This window comes from Gossypium raimondii, chromosome 12 (assembly GCF_025698545.1).
Source record: "Gossypium raimondii isolate GPD5lz chromosome 12, ASM2569854v1, whole genome shotgun sequence".
NCBI classification, from domain to species: Eukaryota; Viridiplantae; Streptophyta; class Magnoliopsida; order Malvales; family Malvaceae; genus Gossypium; species Gossypium raimondii.
In genome coordinates this window covers 53,300,859-53,319,151 of record NC_068576.1, presented here as the reverse complement: position 1 = coordinate 53,319,151, position 18,293 = coordinate 53,300,859, and the positions used below count along the sequence as shown (strand labels likewise).

At 33.9% G+C, this 18,293-nt stretch overlaps 2 protein-coding genes across 4 annotated transcripts; both read left to right on the top strand.

Moving 5' to 3' along the window:
* The first annotated feature begins 1,926 nt into the window (after positions 1-1,926).
* LOC105765162 (zinc finger A20 and AN1 domain-containing stress-associated protein 1) lies at positions 1,927-3,801 on the top strand. The gene is made up of 2 exons (XM_012584120.2): positions 1,927-2,313; positions 3,002-3,801. Exon 2 carries the CDS (start codon positions 3,030-3,032, stop codon positions 3,543-3,545), a length of 516 nt encoding a protein of 171 aa, XP_012439574.1. The 5' UTR covers positions 1,927-2,313; positions 3,002-3,029; the 3' UTR covers positions 3,546-3,801.
* A 6,007-nt stretch (positions 3,802-9,808) lies between these two features.
* LOC105765160 (kinesin-like protein KIN-UA) lies at positions 9,809-18,049 on the top strand. Of its 3 annotated transcripts, none has more exons than XM_012584117.2 (19): positions 9,809-10,231; positions 11,398-11,498; positions 11,946-12,068; positions 12,337-12,522; positions 12,723-12,944; positions 13,050-13,206; positions 13,359-13,508; positions 13,725-13,813; positions 13,925-14,128; positions 14,684-14,782; positions 14,991-15,119; positions 15,218-15,349; positions 15,706-15,841; positions 15,942-16,034; positions 16,347-16,472; positions 16,600-16,725; positions 16,942-17,085; positions 17,269-17,397; positions 17,485-18,049. In XM_012584117.2, the coding sequence occupies exons 1-19, from the start codon at positions 10,006-10,008 to the stop codon at positions 17,643-17,645; spliced, it is 2,733 nt and encodes a 910-aa protein (XP_012439571.1). In that variant the 5' UTR covers positions 9,809-10,005; the 3' UTR covers positions 17,646-18,049. The 3 variants fall into 3 exon arrangements, with proteins under 3 accessions (XP_012439571.1, XP_012439570.1, XP_052481105.1); XM_012584116.2 differs by having other exon boundaries at positions 14,985-15,119; XM_052625145.1 differs by lacking the exon at positions 9,809-10,231 and adding an exon at positions 11,607-11,693 and having other exon boundaries at positions 11,419-11,498; positions 14,985-15,119.
* Positions 18,050-18,293: the final 244 nt, after the last annotated feature.

Sequence of the window (18,293 nt, the reverse complement as noted above, 5' to 3'; positions counted from 1 at the left end):
AATAAAATTAACAAAAAAATATAAATATTAATAATTAAATTTATCATTATAACTTTCTATAATATAATTTGGTTCAACTCACTACTTTATTAGTTGGTAGAAAGAAAATATTCATACAATTCCAAATTCAAAGAAAGATCGACACCTAATAAATAATGAAAAATACATGTTTTAAAAATTAATAATTTAAATTCAGGCTGATTACAATAATAATAGATGATTAATCTTTTATTTAGTTTTATTTGATAAAAATAAATTTGATTTGTTTAAATTTTTTTATGATTATAAAACATTATTATATTAAACATAAATTAAAATTTTTTTTAACCTTATGTGATGCCCTGATGGTCGGAGTGTTCACTGCCTCATATGTGACTTGAGCTTGAGTCACGCTAATTGTGTTTGTTATTCGGGTTTTATCTTATTTTTTATATTTCACCAAAAAAGATCTTAAGTTTTTAATTTCCTACAGTTTCTGGGCCGCCCATATAAAAGGATCAATTTCTAGGCCGCCAGTATTTTGAATTTCTTACAGTTTTTGGGCAGCCCGACATTTTTCATACCCTTTCGGCTTTTCCCAAGTTCAATCTCAAATTACTAATTATTTTTTTTTCTAAGTTATATAAAACAATTACGAGTATAAAGAATAATTACCATTAAAATTAGATATTATAAAGAATTAATTAGTTTCATAATATAATATATCTCAATTAAAAATAAGTTTCGAATTAAAAATCTAAGCATGATTTAGATGGAATAAAACTCAAAACATAATATATATAAACTTATTTTAATATTATATATGTATAATTAAATTTAAATTTAATTTTTTTTATTCTTGTTTAAAATAGTGAAACAAAAATTTTTTTTGGGCCAAGTCTAGTTGAACTCGAGCATGAAAATATTTTTAAATCGAGCTTGAGTTTGGCCCATCAAGAACACATTTGATGATGAGTAAAGTTTTAGTTATTGAAGTACAATTAAGGACAAGGTGTGAGAGAAAATAAAAAGGTGTAGTAAATTTTAATTTTATATTTTTCTAAAAAAATTAACATTTATTTTTTCTACATTTTTTATAATTTATACCTTTAAAATTAGAATATATTTTTTAAAATTTTAATAAATTATTCAACTTAAACAATCAATTAAACTTTAAAAATAATAAAATAATAATTAAACGCTTATAAAATAATAGAAAATCAATTAATTTCTAACGATTTGTTAAGGAGTTGGACGGAAAATGAATCCAAAATTAAATACGAAGCATGATTCAAAGGATTTAACTAAGAGTACGTTTCAATGAACTTATTTTTGAATAGATTATTTGAGATTTTAGCTTTATATAAAATTCAAAATATAAATATAAAAAAAACTTTTGATATTTTATAGATTTTTAGTGGGTCAATTTATAATAAAAGACCAAACCATTTAGTACCGCATGGTAATGACATGAACATGTTGTTATGATTAGGTAATCCAAAATTTAAAAAGAAAAATGAAAAAATAGGAATGGTAAGTATTTTATTAAAGTTGTAAATAGAACAAAATATATGTCATTATCAACATCAAATGGATCCACTTGGTCCGGTTATACCCCACAATTGGACCGGGTTCAACGTGAACGTTGCATCGAGAAAGAAGCGTGGCAAAGAAGCGAGGGGTAAAGAGCAAATGGCTTTTCCGAAAGCAACTTTTTATTAATTTATTAAAATAAAACAGTTTTAATTTTTAATTAAACAACCTCGAAAATTCCTTAAACACCCTTCCTCAAAATAGGTGGTCCCACTCCACTAACCGTCAGATAATGGCACCTTTGACGTCAGCAAAAATCAGGATTCATCAAACAGCTCAGATTTCTCGAGCCCTATCAAAATACCGTGTACCCCTGCCACGCCGACTCAAAAACCGTGGGTGCCGTAGAAACAAAAACAAACCCCACCCAAGAGGCCAAGAAAAAAAAAAGAAAAAATTAAAGCTTAAAACCAAACCAAAGGTCTTCGTTCTGGGTTTTGGTTTGGTTTTTAGTTTTATTAATTATTTTTCGAGTTTCGGTTTCGTTTTTGTTTTCCCATTTGTTGTATTCTATTTTCTGCTCCTGTTGTTTTCCACCAAGAAAGGAATCAGAATTCCTCTGCTGTTTCTATAAATCATTTCTCAATTCCCTTTCTTTTTTTTAGTCAGATTCTGGATTTGGAAAAAAAAAATCTTCTCTGTCTTCGGATTTCCTCACGTTTTCTTAAATCATCGATCAACGCCGACCTAGAACAAGAATAAAACGAGGAACAAACAACCTCTGATTGTCGAATTAACGAGGTATGTATGTCTTAACAGGTTTTTGTTTTTCGATTTTGATTTTGATTTTCTGGGTTTCATGTTCACCGATTGAAGAAATGTTAGGAAAATTTTCATATTCATATTATTATCATTATATGACTCATAATTATTATGGTGACCGTTCGATTTAATTCCGATGGACCGCTGATATTAAATAGGGATATTTAACGTGTTAATTTCGGGGATGATTTGAATTTTAAGTTTTAACCGGATTCTTCGGGAACGATTCTGATTATCGATGGAGTCTGGGTTTAAGTCGGCGTTTGAAAGACAAAATTACCCTCTTTTATATTTTAACTAAACGAGCTATCTTGGCGATTTGTTTGTCCTTCCACTTTTCTTTTTCTTTCAACTTCCAAGCCCCTGACTTGTCGGCCTGGTGTTTGAGAAGGCTACGCAATTTTTCATATGTACTATAATACCCTTAATAAGTCGGTATAGCCAGCCATAAAGCTTATGTAGGTAAGGGGTATATTTGCCAATATAAAAAATGGGAATAATCAAAATCTATATATATTGATTGCTAAGCTCTTTGGGGGTAATTCAACTTTTGACTGCTTATGATATTCCGTGAAAATCAAGAACCGAAAGGACCTTTAATCTTTTGAACCAAACCCCCCCCCCCCAATCAAAACCCTAACTTTTTTTTTCTGATCTTTGATTGTAGAAACCAAAAGCAAACGCATAAAGAAATCATGGGTTCTGAACAGAATGAAGGAACTAGCTTCCCTCCATCGGAGCCAAAACTTTGTGCCAACGGCTGTGGGTTTTTCGGCACGGCGGCGAATATGAACCTCTGTTCCAAGTGTTACCGGGACATCCGTGCCGGGGAGGAGCAAGCTGCCAAGGCGAAAGCTGCCATGGAGAAATCCCTCAGCGTTAATACGAAGCAGGAAGATGTCGTTGACGAGACTGTGAAGCCTGTTCTTGAGCTTCCTCATGTGGGTTCCTCATCGACGGTGGTCGAGAAACAACCGGCTGCTATTGTCTCCGATGATAAACCGGCGGAACCCAAGGCGGCGAACAGGTGCTTCATCTGCAGAAAGAAGGTTGGATTGACCGGGTTCAAGTGCAAGTGCGGGAGTACATTCTGCGGCGAGCATCGTTACGCGGAAAAACATGATTGCTCCTTTGATTTCAAGGGTACTGGACGTGATGCGATTGCCAAAGCAAATCCCGTCGTTAAAGCTGACAAGGTTGAGAGGATTTAAAGAAGTATTAGTGGGTTGTTCCACTTGGTTCTTTGAATGGATTTCCCTTTTTTTTTTTTTTGTTCTCTATCGGGGATCAGTTAGGTTTAGGATAACAGGAAAAATTGCGGGGTGTTTTGATGTCGTTGCTAGTGTCGGGGCAGCTTTGTTTGATTCCATAATAAAAAATGGTATCAATGAATGTTTAGCTTTCAGTTTTTACTTGGAATGTTTCTGGCTTTGATCTTTCATTATATCCATATTTCAGTTTATGTTATCTTCTATGCTGCTACTGTAAATCGATTATAGACGTCATTCTCACTCGACCCATGCATTAACATTCTTAACTGTTTACTTTTAACGAAGATGAGCATTCCATTCTAAACATTAAATTCGAGTTTGTTTCTTGAGCGGCCCTCTGCAATAAGTAATTTCCCTTGCAATTAATAAAGGTTTTCGCATGACATTATCTTATTGGAATTATAAGATTTCAATATCTACGGCCAAATAAATCTTCAAATACTACTACAAATTCTCTCTTGGTTTTGTATCTCTAGAGACTTGCTTCCCTCTTTTGCCGTCGTTCAAGCCTTCTCCACTACCGGCTACAGACCCTACACCAGTCTCTCTTCTACAAAGCCTATCTGCGTGAACCCCCCTCGCCTCTGCCACTGCCGCACCTCTCTACCTAGCGCCTTTTAGCAACTCCACTCAGGTCCAGTTGCTTGCAATTATTCCCCATCCTCACCCAAGATTTGGAGGAGCCTTGCCTGACCTCTCTCGGTCGATCAAGAGTACTGACCATTCGGACCTTCGGTTAGAGATCTTGAATGGCGAGATCTAAAAAGGATCCTTAGAACTCTCCAAGGATATCATGGTGGCTAGCCGTTTGGCTGATGAGTAGCTGGTCACTACCCTCCATTTGACCCCTTTGCCATACCATAAAACCAGCATTGGCCAGTTTGATGGCTTATGTTTTGAACGTTCTTTTCTGAAGTTCTTCACATCTATTGATCGGCTTTTCCCATAATGTGTCTTTCACTTCGATAGTTGTCTACCATGCAATGGTTTGCTCATATGGCTTTTGGCCATTGGTATAGCTTTGAATCCTCCTTAGCTCTCGCTCGTGAACAATGATGGAGGTCTAATTCAAGAGTAAGATCCTCTTGGGTTACTTGACTCGGACTTTAGGTTTATCAATATTTAGAGCCTTGTTTTATATTAGTTGGAGCTTAGGCTCTTGTTCAGTTGTACCAAGCTCTTGTAACTTTTCATACATGTAAGATATTCATCGAGAAAAGAAAATTCTAAGGGTTAAATCCAAAAAAACAGCAGAGCAGGGTATCCAAAGATTATCAACCAATTGAAGTTTTTTATGGTTGACATATGTAAAAATTTCTTGAATGTATTAATAGTTTGGATTTTCGGTTAATTGGATATACGGACAGATATACAGTCTTGATTGAGTGAGTATAGACTTGGAAGTTGGCGATGAAGTATTGATGGAACGAATGTCTTAGTACTTGCAAAAAATGGAAATGGTTCTCCCATGAACTGGTGCAGCAAACCCCCCATTAATGGGGTTGTATTGTAACTTTTGATGCGACAAAACAATTAAGACCCACCATCCAAGATTGTACAATAATTATAGCCAATATCCTGGAAATTTGTCAGAATACTGAAAACCACTACTAACTTAATTATGTTAGCTACTGAGATACGGGATATGATATGCATGCAGCCATTGATGGAGTGTTCTTTATGACAATACATTTGAAATCATGATCCAGTGATAAAATAAATAAATAAATAAATAAATAAATGCATCGGATCCATAGATCATACGGTTCAAGTGAAAACTAAAGATTTGTTCAAACCAATCATAACTTATGTTTATATTGAGGATCAAAATTTTTTAGTGCATTATTTATTTAGCATTTAATACTATTTTAATTCAAAATGGAACCCAACTCTGCATTTTAGGTTTAGTTTAAGGAGCGAACAAGAAACAGTTGGAACCTCCTAGTGGAGTAGTGAGATTGTGGGAACTTATGTCACGCACCATGTGCTTGCTGGCTAGCCGCTATAAAGAGTTCATGCAAGTGGGTCAATAGGACGGAGCAAGGGCTGAGCAGACGGGGTTCACAATTACACATGTTAAATTATCATTTGTTGCTTATTTGATTAAACTTTTTCCTTTTTATGGTTTTGGACTTTCTTTTCTTTTATTTCTTTTTTGCGTTTATTCTTTTAAACTTTAGACTTTAACTACTTTAAGAATAAGTTGATTTTATTTTCTGAATTGTACCTTATATGTGCAAAATTATTTTTTAATTAAATTTAAATTTAGATTAAACTTCAAGTCTCTTCAATAATTCAATTTAATCTCTACAAATATTCCTACAACATATTTTGATGCTTAAATCATCTTTAGCACATGTTGCAGTTAAATGTTGATAGCTTTTTCTGTAACTCTTAGTCTACATTCAATCTAATCTCTCTTGCATGCCACACATATTGTATCTTGCCTAGTTTCCCTTCGCCCCATTACAACTTATCTCGAAGATTATTATGCTGATGGAATTTCTGTTCTATATGTGTCAAAACCTCAAGTTAAGAGAGAACCACCATACTTGTAAGTATTCAATTTTTAACTTTGAGGACGGATTCATGCTTCTCTTTTTTAACTGTAAGCGTTAAATTGAATTGAATTTAATTGAGTGAAAAGAATTTGAGTTAATCGCGTTGATGAGTTTCATTTTATTATTCTAACTCGATTTGAAATTAAATTTGAGTTGAGTCGAATTGAATCGAGTGAAATTATTCGAGTTAAATTAAAAAAAAAATTAAACATGTCAAATTAAAATCTTGTTACAATATAACTAGTTCCATGACACATAAATTTGAAACCACTCTTTCAAAGCAAAATAATAGAAAAATTACTTATTTAGGTTCCACAATCATTATTTTAGATTTTTTTAAATATAAGTTTATTTATATACTCTTTAGATTTTTAGAGTTTTAATTTTATTAAAATATAAATTTTAGAATTTTATAAACATTTTAAAATTTAAAAATATTTTTTATTTTAGTTAGAGAGAGACTAATTTGTTCATTTCAAAATTAACAGGGACTAAAGAGGTATTTACACAAATCTGTTATTCGAATTGTAAAATTCAACTTAACTTTAATTCGAAGCTTGAATTACTTATTCGAGTTTACTCGAAAAATCAAATAACCCGATTTAATTAACTCAAAATTTAAATTTTTATTTTTATTTTTTCAAGTCGAAACAAGTTTTGCTCACCCTTACTTCTCCTTCTACCTCAACCAAACACGGCCCCTACTATGGCTCGCCGCATGTTTACCACCGTGTGAACTGTCGTCTAAGCCTTTTTTTCCCTCAACAACTACAATACAAATCACAAATAATACATATTTGATAACTAAAATTATAATTAACTCAATACAAAAACAAAAAAATATTAAAATAAAAAATATTTTATAAATTTTTACATGTAATAGATGGTGCTATATTATTTATTGGTATATTGGATTTGTATCCAATTTTTTAAAATGATATATTTATACTGTAGTTAAAATTGATGAACTTAAAGTCTTCTTTTTGTGCATAATACAGACGTAGCCAAAGTAGGGGCAGCAAAGGGCAAGTTGAAATGTTAAAATGTTGAAATCATAGGCATTCTTAAAATTCACATTAAATAAGTTAGGTGAGCAATTGATGGAACCTCCGACCATGGCATTGGGCATGGCCTGGGCCGACTGCGCACTTTCACCGTCTCTTTGAACAGTAACCTGATTTTGGCTTCACATCTTCCATTCATGAATTAACTTTGAAGATTTATAGAACAATGAATATTACTCTATTTAACTTTATATATAAAAATGAAGGAAATAAAGTAACTTAAAGCTATTGAAGTGATTAAAATCCGCTTAATATAATATTTTGTATTTAAATTTGATTTTTTTTTTAATTTGGTACTTAAAATTTTTTTGTCCCAATTTGGTATGTGAGCTTTACACTTTTTTCTAATTTAGTACCTAAACTTTTGGGCCCCAATTTGATGCCTGAACTTGATAATTTTTTCCTAATTTGGTACCTAAGCTTTTTTAGTTCAATTTGGTACCTAAATTTATTAAAGTTTATACAAATTACATAAAATACTAAAGGTGTTTTTTTGTTATGCTACAAAAATATTGTTAGTATTAGAGGAAATTCATGTTAAAAAATTAGGTATTAAGCTATGCTTAACTAATTAATATTAAATAAGAAAAAATTAAAAATCTAAATTAAAAGAAATTCATTATTTTCAATTAATAAAATAAATAAATAAATTTAAAATTAATTGAATATATAAAATACAAAAAATCATATCATTTGTTATATGTCAGTCACACATTGATTATTTTTGCTACCTCATAAAAAAAAACATTGTTAGCATATTGAAGTAAGTTGTAAAACGTTAAACAAGTTTAAGTACCAAATCAAACAAAACAAAAAAAGATTAGGTACCAAATTGGACCCTAAAAAGATTAAGTATCAACTTAAGAAAAGTGTCAAGTTTAGGTATCAAATTAGGAAAAAAAGTCAAGTTTGGGTAACAAATTGGACCAAAAAAAGTTTAAGTACCAAATTAGGGAAAAATATATCAATTTCAGGTACCAAATGTTATTTAAGCCTAAAAAAAGGTTACCATGATGTATATTTTAAATTGATTTTCAAACTTTAAAATATCTTAATTGAGTTTTCAAAATAATGGTATTATATCAATTAAGTCATTCCATCAATCTAGCCATTAGTTTAAGAGTTAAACGGCAATTCAAATATGACAAATTAAAAATATGTGGAGCATTTGATGTGTTAAAAAAAAAAGGCTTCTAAGTTTTATCAACATTGTTTATTTTAACACATCATATTCAAGTTGTTAATGTGATAAGTATGCATGAATTTACAAATTGACTCGCATATTTTAAATATACTCTACTTCAAATTCGAGCATGTGATTACCACTTATGGATTAATACAATATCGATACATTAAGGATTCACTTAAAATATTTAAAAATTGCGGGATTAAATTTAAAATTTGAAAAGTTGAGTAAAATTAAACAAAATAATTCAATGCATCCTACTTTTCTTTTTATTTGTACCATCTAGTGGGTCAGGGATCACCCAAGAGCTAAGCAAACTATAACTTTTGTTTTCCTTTTCTTTTTCCAGACTTTTTAAAGTCAAACACATTACAAGATTGAGCTAGCCAATGCAATTATCATTGGACGAAGAATGAATGAATGAATAATTATAAATTGAACCACTTTTTTTTTTATAAAAAAAAGTAAAACTTAAAAGATTAAATTACATTGATAAAATTGAAAGCCCCACTAGCTTTATCATTTTTAAGAGTTTGTAATAGTTTTGTAAGAATTTTGCCAAAATATTAATTCCCTCCAAATCAATAGATATCATTTTAATAATTCAATTCGCAATTTGATTGGCCTCTCTTAAGACATGACTGGTCACCTCATGCTTAAAACTTCGTAATTATTGATCTCGAGCTAGTTGAATCACCTCTCTGCAAAGCATGAATTACTTCAAGACTATATAGTAAGCGCTTGCAATTGGATTTCAAAATAGAAAAGCGTTTTGTATTCAAACTCAAAACACTTCAAATTTGAAATGAGGTTCTTTTTTCTTTTTAATTATTTTTACAATACACTTTTTAGTCCCTTCAAATTTTGAATATACCAAGTTAGCAATGCTGGTAGCTAGCAGTACCATTTGCTTTTATTTTATACAAAAAGTTATATTCTTTATGTCTCCATCTCTGTTTTTCTTTTCATAATCAAATTTTCTTCATTTAAAAGGTTTATATATCTAATTATTTAACAAGTAGATTTGAATTGAGTAGCACTCTTCCTTGGCGTTTCTTAACAAACAAAGTTATATTTTTGCAATTAATACTAATTAGAGATTAAAAATTAATAATAAGAAAAAAAAAACCATTCGAAGAACCAACCATGGAAATTTTCGCAATTAATATACTTGATAAAAAGAAAACAGTTGGAGGGCAGTTTGGATCTGAAGGGCAGGACAGTAATTTAAGGATTCCCTTACTATTCCACGACACCCACAGCCTATTGCTATTGGCCCGTCTGAACACCGTCACGAGGCGCACGTAGAAGTCAAGTAACACATGTAAGTTGTAACGTACTTCTGCTTCAAAAGGGTATTTTAGTAAGAGCAAAACAAAAAACACTCTAATTCATTGCTTAGACACTCTTTCTGGTAACTTGACAGTTTCAACGCTCCAAAATCCCCCCCACCCCCTTTTACTGCATTTTCTTTGCAACCAACCAAAGGATAAGCTAAGAAACAAGAGTTCAGGAGGGAAGAATAGGGCACCTTAAAGATTGAATCTTTTCGAGATTTTTGATTTTGGGTCTTTTTATTTTTTAAGCAAATGGCTAGTGGTGGTGGAAATAATAGGAATGGGACTCATAGGAACTCTCTCAAAGGAACGACAACAACATCAACAGCATCAACAGATAAGCCACTCTCTGTGAATTCCAACCCTTCAAAGCCTGCATTCAAAAACAAGTCTTCGCCTTTGACCGGTGCTTCTTCCGGGTTAAGGAAGAGTAGCCCCGGATCACTTGGAGGTGGAGCTGCCAAAGATGATGCTGGAGGTTAGTTTCGGGGTTTTGTTTGAGATCTTCGATGGTGCATTTTTCTTGGTTATCTTATAAAATTTGTTTGTCGTGGAGTTTTTTTTTTCTCTTTCCCTGTTTTAGAAGGTCGGATATCTGAAATTTTCACTTGAGGTTGATAATGATGGGTAGCTTTTTCCCAACTGCTGATGATTATAGCATACACTGTCTGATTTTGTATTTTGTAAGTAGCTCTTCGTATGTTTTTGGAAGGTTATGTTTGTTATTATCTTATAATTGAGAAGTGATTGAAGAGAATTTCGTAAGTTGTTTCCCGTTAAAGCAATTTGATAAATTATGCAATCTAAAATCTTTTTAATTAGCAATCACACTTATTCATGGTTAGATAAGTTCCAAACTATTCCAGGATTTGAGCTGTGGGTGCTTATGGATCTCTAATTAGATATGAATTAGTCATAAACTGTCACGACCTGATACAGTCCGCTAGGCATAGCCAAGGGCTGCAACATTAGAACATAATTCGGAATTATCCTCTTTGTCCCCCACAAGTTTATCAAGGGTTTGTCACATTGGTATCAGTTCTGCAGGGTGCACTCATACGTGTGTTCTCATGGTACTGCTTATGCTCTGCTGGCTGGGTCCGGTCATGACATAAAAAGGTGCCACCCTTGTTGCTTCTCCAGAGATACGATCCCACATCACAACACACAAATGAGGGTTTGTCTCAAGAGATTCAAACCCTCAAATGAATGCATTTTACAGAACGTGTATATCTGAAGGCGGTCACCTTAAGATGTTAAAACCTTAAGGGGCCTATGGGTAAAAGACAATTCCGGCTTACATTCTCTGGCACGGCCTATGCCCCATGGACTAGGTTGAGTCGTGACATACAGCATTCTTAATATTCACTTTGAATATTTGATATCCTTTTTCTTATTTTTAGTATGTTTATAATGCTGACAATTTATAAAGCTTAATATTTGCTTATCTTTCAGTGCCCTTATTCAGGGCTGCCAAACTTAAGATTCTTAGTCAATTCAATCTTTACGAAGAAAAAGGATCAGGGTGATGATAATAGCTTGCCTAGTATTGATTTTTTCTTGACGAGTATGATCAGCATTCTATTATTTTGCTTGTTCTGTATATTTTATTTGTTAATTTGAAGCTTTTATGTTTCTCTTCAGTTCCTGGAAGAGTTCGAGTGGCTGTGAGATTACGTCCACGTAATGCAGAAGAGTCAGTAGCAGATGCTGATTTTGCTGATTGTGTAGAACTTCAACCAGAGGTATTATGTTGCTATCTGACAGTTGGATATGCAGGGAATACAATTCTCAGTGACCTTAATTTTGTTAGATGTCTTTATCTGCTTTCTTTTATCTGTTTGATCTTGAAGTACAAATGATTGAGGAAAAGCTAAGAGAAGGGCATATCGATTATATTTTGTCAGGGTTGGCATCTTGAGGGATGCATCAGCCTAAAAGTGAGTTTATTCAAATGAAAATGGAGAAAAGTAGCAAATTCTTGAATAATTATCACTTCATTTCAATTAGTTTAGAAGGATTTAGTTTCTAACCACCTAAGAAAAAGTGAAGTCGACATGCCTGTACTTGTGCACGTAGCTCACCTAACTAGCTTTTAGATTTATTGAAATTAACTCCTATCCAGTTTCTGTAAGTGTTTATTGCTTGAGTTTGGTGAAGTTCTCACCAATGCTTCAACTTTTCTCTTTCAGCTTAAAAGGTTAAAGCTTCGCAAAAACAACTGGGACACAGACACCTATGAGTTTGATGAAGTGCTGACAGAGTTTGCATCGCAAAAGCGTGTGTATGAAGTTGTTGCAAAGCCAGTTGTTGAGGTTTGAGTACAGGGCTTTTCTAATTGTACCAGAATTTGTTAGAATTTTACTTGTTATTAGTTATTCTTCCTTGGCAACAGCAGAGGCGGTGGCTGAAAATAGTTTCAACCTATCATTGTGTTTTGTGTTGGTCTTCTCCCAAGTTATCAATTGTTTTGTTCTGCTGTACATAACTGCTGTGTTTGGTCATAGCTTATAAAGGATTTGGTGCCTTTTTTGATGCATTTTCCATTTTATTAACAAGGTCATTGTGTATTTGTGTTCATAGGGTGTTTTGGATGGTTACAATGGGACAATCATGGCTTATGGTCAGACTGGTACTGGCAAAACATATACTCTTGGTCGACTTGGGGAGGAAGATACAGCTAATCGTGGAATAATGGTCCGTGCTATGGAGGACATTTTGGCAGAAGTTTCACCAGAAATTGATTATGTTTTGGTCTCCTATTTGCAGGTTGCATATTAGATATTCTTTTCTGGGAGATGCATATTACTGCAGATCTTGGTGTTTGATTTCTGATATTGTCATGAATTGTGCTAATTGGTCTAAGCTTACTTTTCTTTTAGAAAATTTTTTTTATCATTTTCTCCAAAGTTACAAGAGTTTTAAATTTTAATGTGCCTAATAGCTCTGTTCATTGAAAATTTCTGCAGCTCTACATGGAGAGCTTACAGGATCTTCTTGATCCTACTAATGACAACATTTCCATTGTTGAAGAGCCTAAATCTGGAGATGTTTCGCTACCTGGGGCTACCCTTGTAGAAATAAGAGATCAGCAGAGTTTCTTGGAATTACTACGATTAGGAGAAGCTCACCGCCATGCTGCGAACACAAAATTGAACACTGAATCTTCTCGTAGTCATGCCCTTTTGATGGTGAATTAATTTAATTAAGATATTATTGTACTAACTTATTTGTTGGAGGACATGATTGATCTTCATTTATCTTATCAATCCATTAATTATCTCTTACTGCTTTAGGTGCATGTGAAGAGGACTGTCAAAGGAAGAGAAGCTGCTCATTCAAGTGACAATGGTAACAGTACTAGCATGGCTAGATCTCTTAGGCCTCCACTCGTACGAAAGGGCAAGCTAGTTGTTGTAGATCTTGCTGGTTCAGAGCGAATTGATAAGTCAGGTAATGAAATTGGGAGCAAAATGCTCTCTCCATCAGTTTGACTGTTTATGTGATAATTGATCCTACTTTCCACCTTTTTTTTCTTGTGAAAAAGCATCTTCTCTTGTTTCTCCTCCAAGCTGAACTTTTTTTTCTTTGCTATTACTTTTCAGGGAGTGATGGCCATACACGTGAGGAAGCCAAATCTATCAATCTTTCCCTTAGTGCATTAGGGAAATGCATTAATGCACTAGCAGAGAATAGTGCTCATGTTCCTGTTCGTGATTCAAAGCTTACTAGATTGCTTCGAGATTCATTTGGAGGTAAACGGATCGCTTTTTTTTCTGTGTTATTACTTACTGAGCTATTATTCTATGCATCTCACAAATGTACATGTAGTTATAGACACAGATGTTCTGAATTAGAATTATATCTGCTAAATTATACAATCTTGTTCTGTAGCATCTTAAGTCCCATTTGAACAAGACCAGCATCTTCCATGGTGCAAATTTTTTTGGTGACATTTGTTTCTTTAACAGGCACAGCAAGAACATCATTGGTTATAACCGTTGGTCCATCTCCACGTCATCGCGGAGAAACAGCTAGTACTATAATGTTTGGACAGAGGGTAGGTTAAAGAACAACTTACTTTATTTTACTTAATTCATCTTATTTTACAAAACAGCTGGTACTTAATCCATTTGATTGCTCAATATATGCACTTCCTTGCCTTCTATAGGCTATGAAAGTGGAGAATATGTTGAAACTCAAGGAAGAATTTGATTATAAAAGTTTGGCTCGAAGGCTAGACATACAATTAGACAAACTGATTATGGAGCACGAGAGGAAGCAGAAAGCATTTGAAGTTGAGATTGAAAGAATAACTGCAGAGGCACAAAATCGAATTTCTGAGGCTGAAAGAAACTATGCTGATGCAGTGGAGGTAAGATTTTTTTCCTGTTTTCCATTTGTTGGTTTGCATATGCATGCAATTGTGTGAAGTTTGTGTCGTGTGGAGGGAAAGAGAGTAGTTTTCTACCCTCGAAATTCTCTTTTAATTTGTAGATATTCTAAATTCAGCTGGCAAGTGGTGTCTACTTTGCTGATATGTATAATGCTATAAAATTTATCACTGTCATAACTTTACCAGTTTTTCTACCACAAAGAAAGGGATAATTGTCATAGAAATTTCTGCATGGTTTTGAATAACATGATGTGTAAAATGTGTAACATAGATCTTGTTAGTGATTAGAAAAGGGGTGCTTTCATTGTCATATACCTCTAAATTTAAGGACCTCTAAATTTAAGGATGGGATGGTGTGAAATATGATTAGAAATCAAAAGGGGGTTTTAGTGGGTGGAACTAAGTGTGCAGTTACCTGCTGAGCTGCTGATCATTGAACTTTGTGATGATAGGTCATGTTTTTATTTTCCCAGTGCCTTGAGTTGCTCTAATTTATACTTGATGCATACTGAAATTGGTAACTTCTTGTTGCAGAAGGAAAGACTGAAGTATCAAAAGGACTATATGGAATCAATAAAGAAGCTTGAGGAGAAATGGATGATGAATCAGCAAAATCAGGGCGATGAAAGAAAGGTGGAAATATAATAATTGTGTAGGACTATCTCTCTTATTACATGATTTTGATTTTGATAGCTCGTACAACTGAATTTAAGGAGCTGCCATATTTTGTCTTTTTCTTCATTTCTTTTTGTTACTTTTTCTCTAGGTTTTTTTTGTCACGTATAGCTATTTTTATCCTCATTTTATTATGTCTGCCCTTTTTTTATCCCACTAGGAGCAGATGGTACACATTGCTGAGGAAGTTGCCGAGGTAAAAAAGTTACTTAGCAAAGAAACTTCACTAAGGAAAGCAGCCGAAGAGGAAGTTGATAACCTTAAAAGTCAACTAGCTCAACTGAAAATGTCGGAGGTAAATTCTGTGTATCTCTATTTTATTTCTGTAGCACTGCTTTCTGCTACTTATTTGGCATAGACTGGTGTCCATACTGTCATACTTCTAATTTATAGGCATCGGCAAACTCTGAGATCTTGAAACTGCGAAAGATGGTGGAAGATGAGGTATGTCAAAAGGAGAAACTTGAAGGGGAAATATCAATGCTGCAAAGTCAGTTATTGCACCTAAGTTTCGAAGCAGACGAGGTATGTTATCTATGAAATCTACAAGTTTGGCATGGTCCATCCAATTATTGTTATTGATCCTGATATGAAATACTTCCATACTTCTTTCCTTTTTCCTTATCGTCCTTCATTTGCTAATTGATCATTCCTCTCCTGAGGTAAATACACAAAGTATATTGTAAATGTTATAACTTTCATACTGTTTGTGTCCTTGTAGTTAAACTGCAAATATAATGTTTCAAACTGTTTCCTTAAAACAGCCTGATTTAAGGAATTGAAAATTGGCTGATAGAAAGTACACCTTTATATTCGTCACCTGAGTGACAATTGCTTAATTATGCTTTATAAATTCTAACTGGACATGCATTTTGTGTTAGACTAGAAAAAGACTTGATAGAGGTGGTCCTGGGAAAGTCCCAGGCGGACTAGATTCTCCGGTTTCTCAAGTTAGATCACAGTTAAAGGATTCAGGAAATGGAGAGAAGGCCTCTGTAGCAAAACTCTTCGAACAAGGTAGTAGAAATTCCTGAATTTATATTTATATTAAGAGAACCATAATAAATAATTTTAAACAATAACGTATTTATGGTTAATCTCTTGCTTTCTCTTACAGTGGGATTGCAAAAGATCTTGTCACTGCTTGAAGCTGAAGATGCTGATGTGCGGATTCATGCTGTGAAAGTAGTAGCAAATTTAGCTGCTGAAGGTATCTTTTCTACCTGTCTGTTCCTGATTTACCCCTTTTTTTTTTGTAGCACCGACATACTTTGCTCTAAAATCAACATTGTTACGATAGAACACTTTCATGTTTAGGTTGTTGCATGTTTTCTGGTTTTTCTCATCTTGTGGAAAGCAATTTTAGTATGAGTGGAATTTTCAATCCTACATAACTGAGGATTTCGACATGGACGTATTTGCTGTTTCCTCCATCTCTTCTGTCCGGATAATAATTACTTTGATAGTGCTGGTTCTAATTACATCTATCAATGACACTGTAAACGTCGCCTCCATTGTCCAGAAACTAATCAGCAGAAGATTGTAGAAGCTGGAGGCCTAAAGTCCTTGCTGATGCTGCTTGGAAGCTCTGAGGATGAAACCATACACAGAGTTGCAGCTGGTGCAATTGCCAATCTTGCAATGAATGGTAAAATTTAGCTCCTCTGATTCATTGTTTAATACTGCTATAATTGCATTATGGTGCCACTTGCTATCAGTCTTTTCGCTTTCAATTTCTCTTCCTTTTTACATATATTACTTGTTTATTTTGTCAGAAAAAAACCAGGAACTTATAATGTCTCAAGGGGGCATTAGCTTATTATCAACGACTGCAAGTCATGCTAAGGATCCTCAAACACTTAGAATGGTTGCTGGGGCCATCGCCAATCTGTGTGGCAATGGTAAATTGCTTCATGTTTTCGGTTTTTATCTGCTGCAATCCTCTTATTTGCTATGCATGTGAATTTTTTTAAGGAATGTAAATGATACGTTCTTCTGAAAGAACATAGACTGGTGTAAGGCTTAATTGAATGTGTTGGTCAATTGATAACTTCCTCAAATGTTAAGTTGATCAGTAGTTTTACCTCTTTAATCAAGTACTCCATTATGTTCTCCAGATAAGCTGCAAACTAAGCTAAGAGGTGAAGGTGGTATTAAGGCTTTGCTAGAAATTGTCAAATGTGGACATCCAGATGTTCTTGCCCAAGTTGCTCGTGGAATCGCGAACTTTGCTAAATGTGAGTCAAGAGCATCAACTCAAGGTACGTTTTCTCAGAGTACAACTTCTCAAATTCTTTTTATCTCACTAGAGATTTCACATCTAGTGTCAAGACATTGTTTAACTCATTGATGTTTTGTTAACAAAGTTTAGGGCGTATGTTCATAAACATATTTATGATATCTTCGTCTTCTGGGTGGGGTAATTGGGTTCTCAAATGGTACAGGAAGCAAAACTGGAAGATCTCTTCTGATTGAGGATGGAGCACTTCCATGGATTGTACAGAATGCTAATAGTGATGCCTCGCCAATCCGGCGCCACACTGAGCTTGCACTCTGCCACTTAGCACAACATGGTTTGTTTGTTTTTCCTAAGAAAATCTCGAGACATTTCTCTTTAAAAACGTTTCTAATGAGGATCTAATTCACTACCTACATTACAGAAGTGAATGCTAAAGACATGATAAGTGAAGGTGCCTTGTGGGAACTAGTCCGCATCTCGCAAGACTGTCCACGTGAAGACATAAGAACTCTTGCACATCGAACACTTGCTTCTAGCCCCGACTTCATAGCTGGACTGAAGCGGCTACGAATAGACTATTAATACAATTACGGAAAATTTGATTGAAGTATCGGACTTGAAGTGCAAAACCCGGTCATCTTAAACTAATTCAGACTAGAAGATTGATACTCTCCACATTCAAAAAATGCAGGAACACATATAGCCTTGCTCCTGTTGAAGTTTTGGCATGAAATAGAATGCGCTTGGCTTTGTTTATTACACACTGAACCTCTGATTTATTAATCAAATTGTTATCTATGTAATCTCATATATGTAATGTATTCATCCGAGCCTGTCTGCCTTCCTGTATTGTGCAGTTTGCTAATTATAGTAAAGAAACTATTTGTATATATGAAATGGAAAGGAGGGTAACTAAGATAGGTTGTTCTTGTATATAAACAAGTTCAAAATTATTTTATTCTGTAAGGGTTGATTTGTTTTGGAAATTCATTTTGTTTGTTCTAATAAACACAAAACCCTGAATGCCCCCACTGTGTTAATGCGGCTTGTCTATCTTTTTCTTTTATTGTGATTTGTTTGACTGTCAAATCACGGCTAGTCAATAAAAAGGAAAGAGCAGAAGACAGAAAGGAAGATCTGAATTCAATGAAGAAAAACAGTGCAAGAACGAATGGATAAGTCTAATAGGATTGGCTTTTAAGGAAAAAAATTTAAAAAGCAGACAGCTGT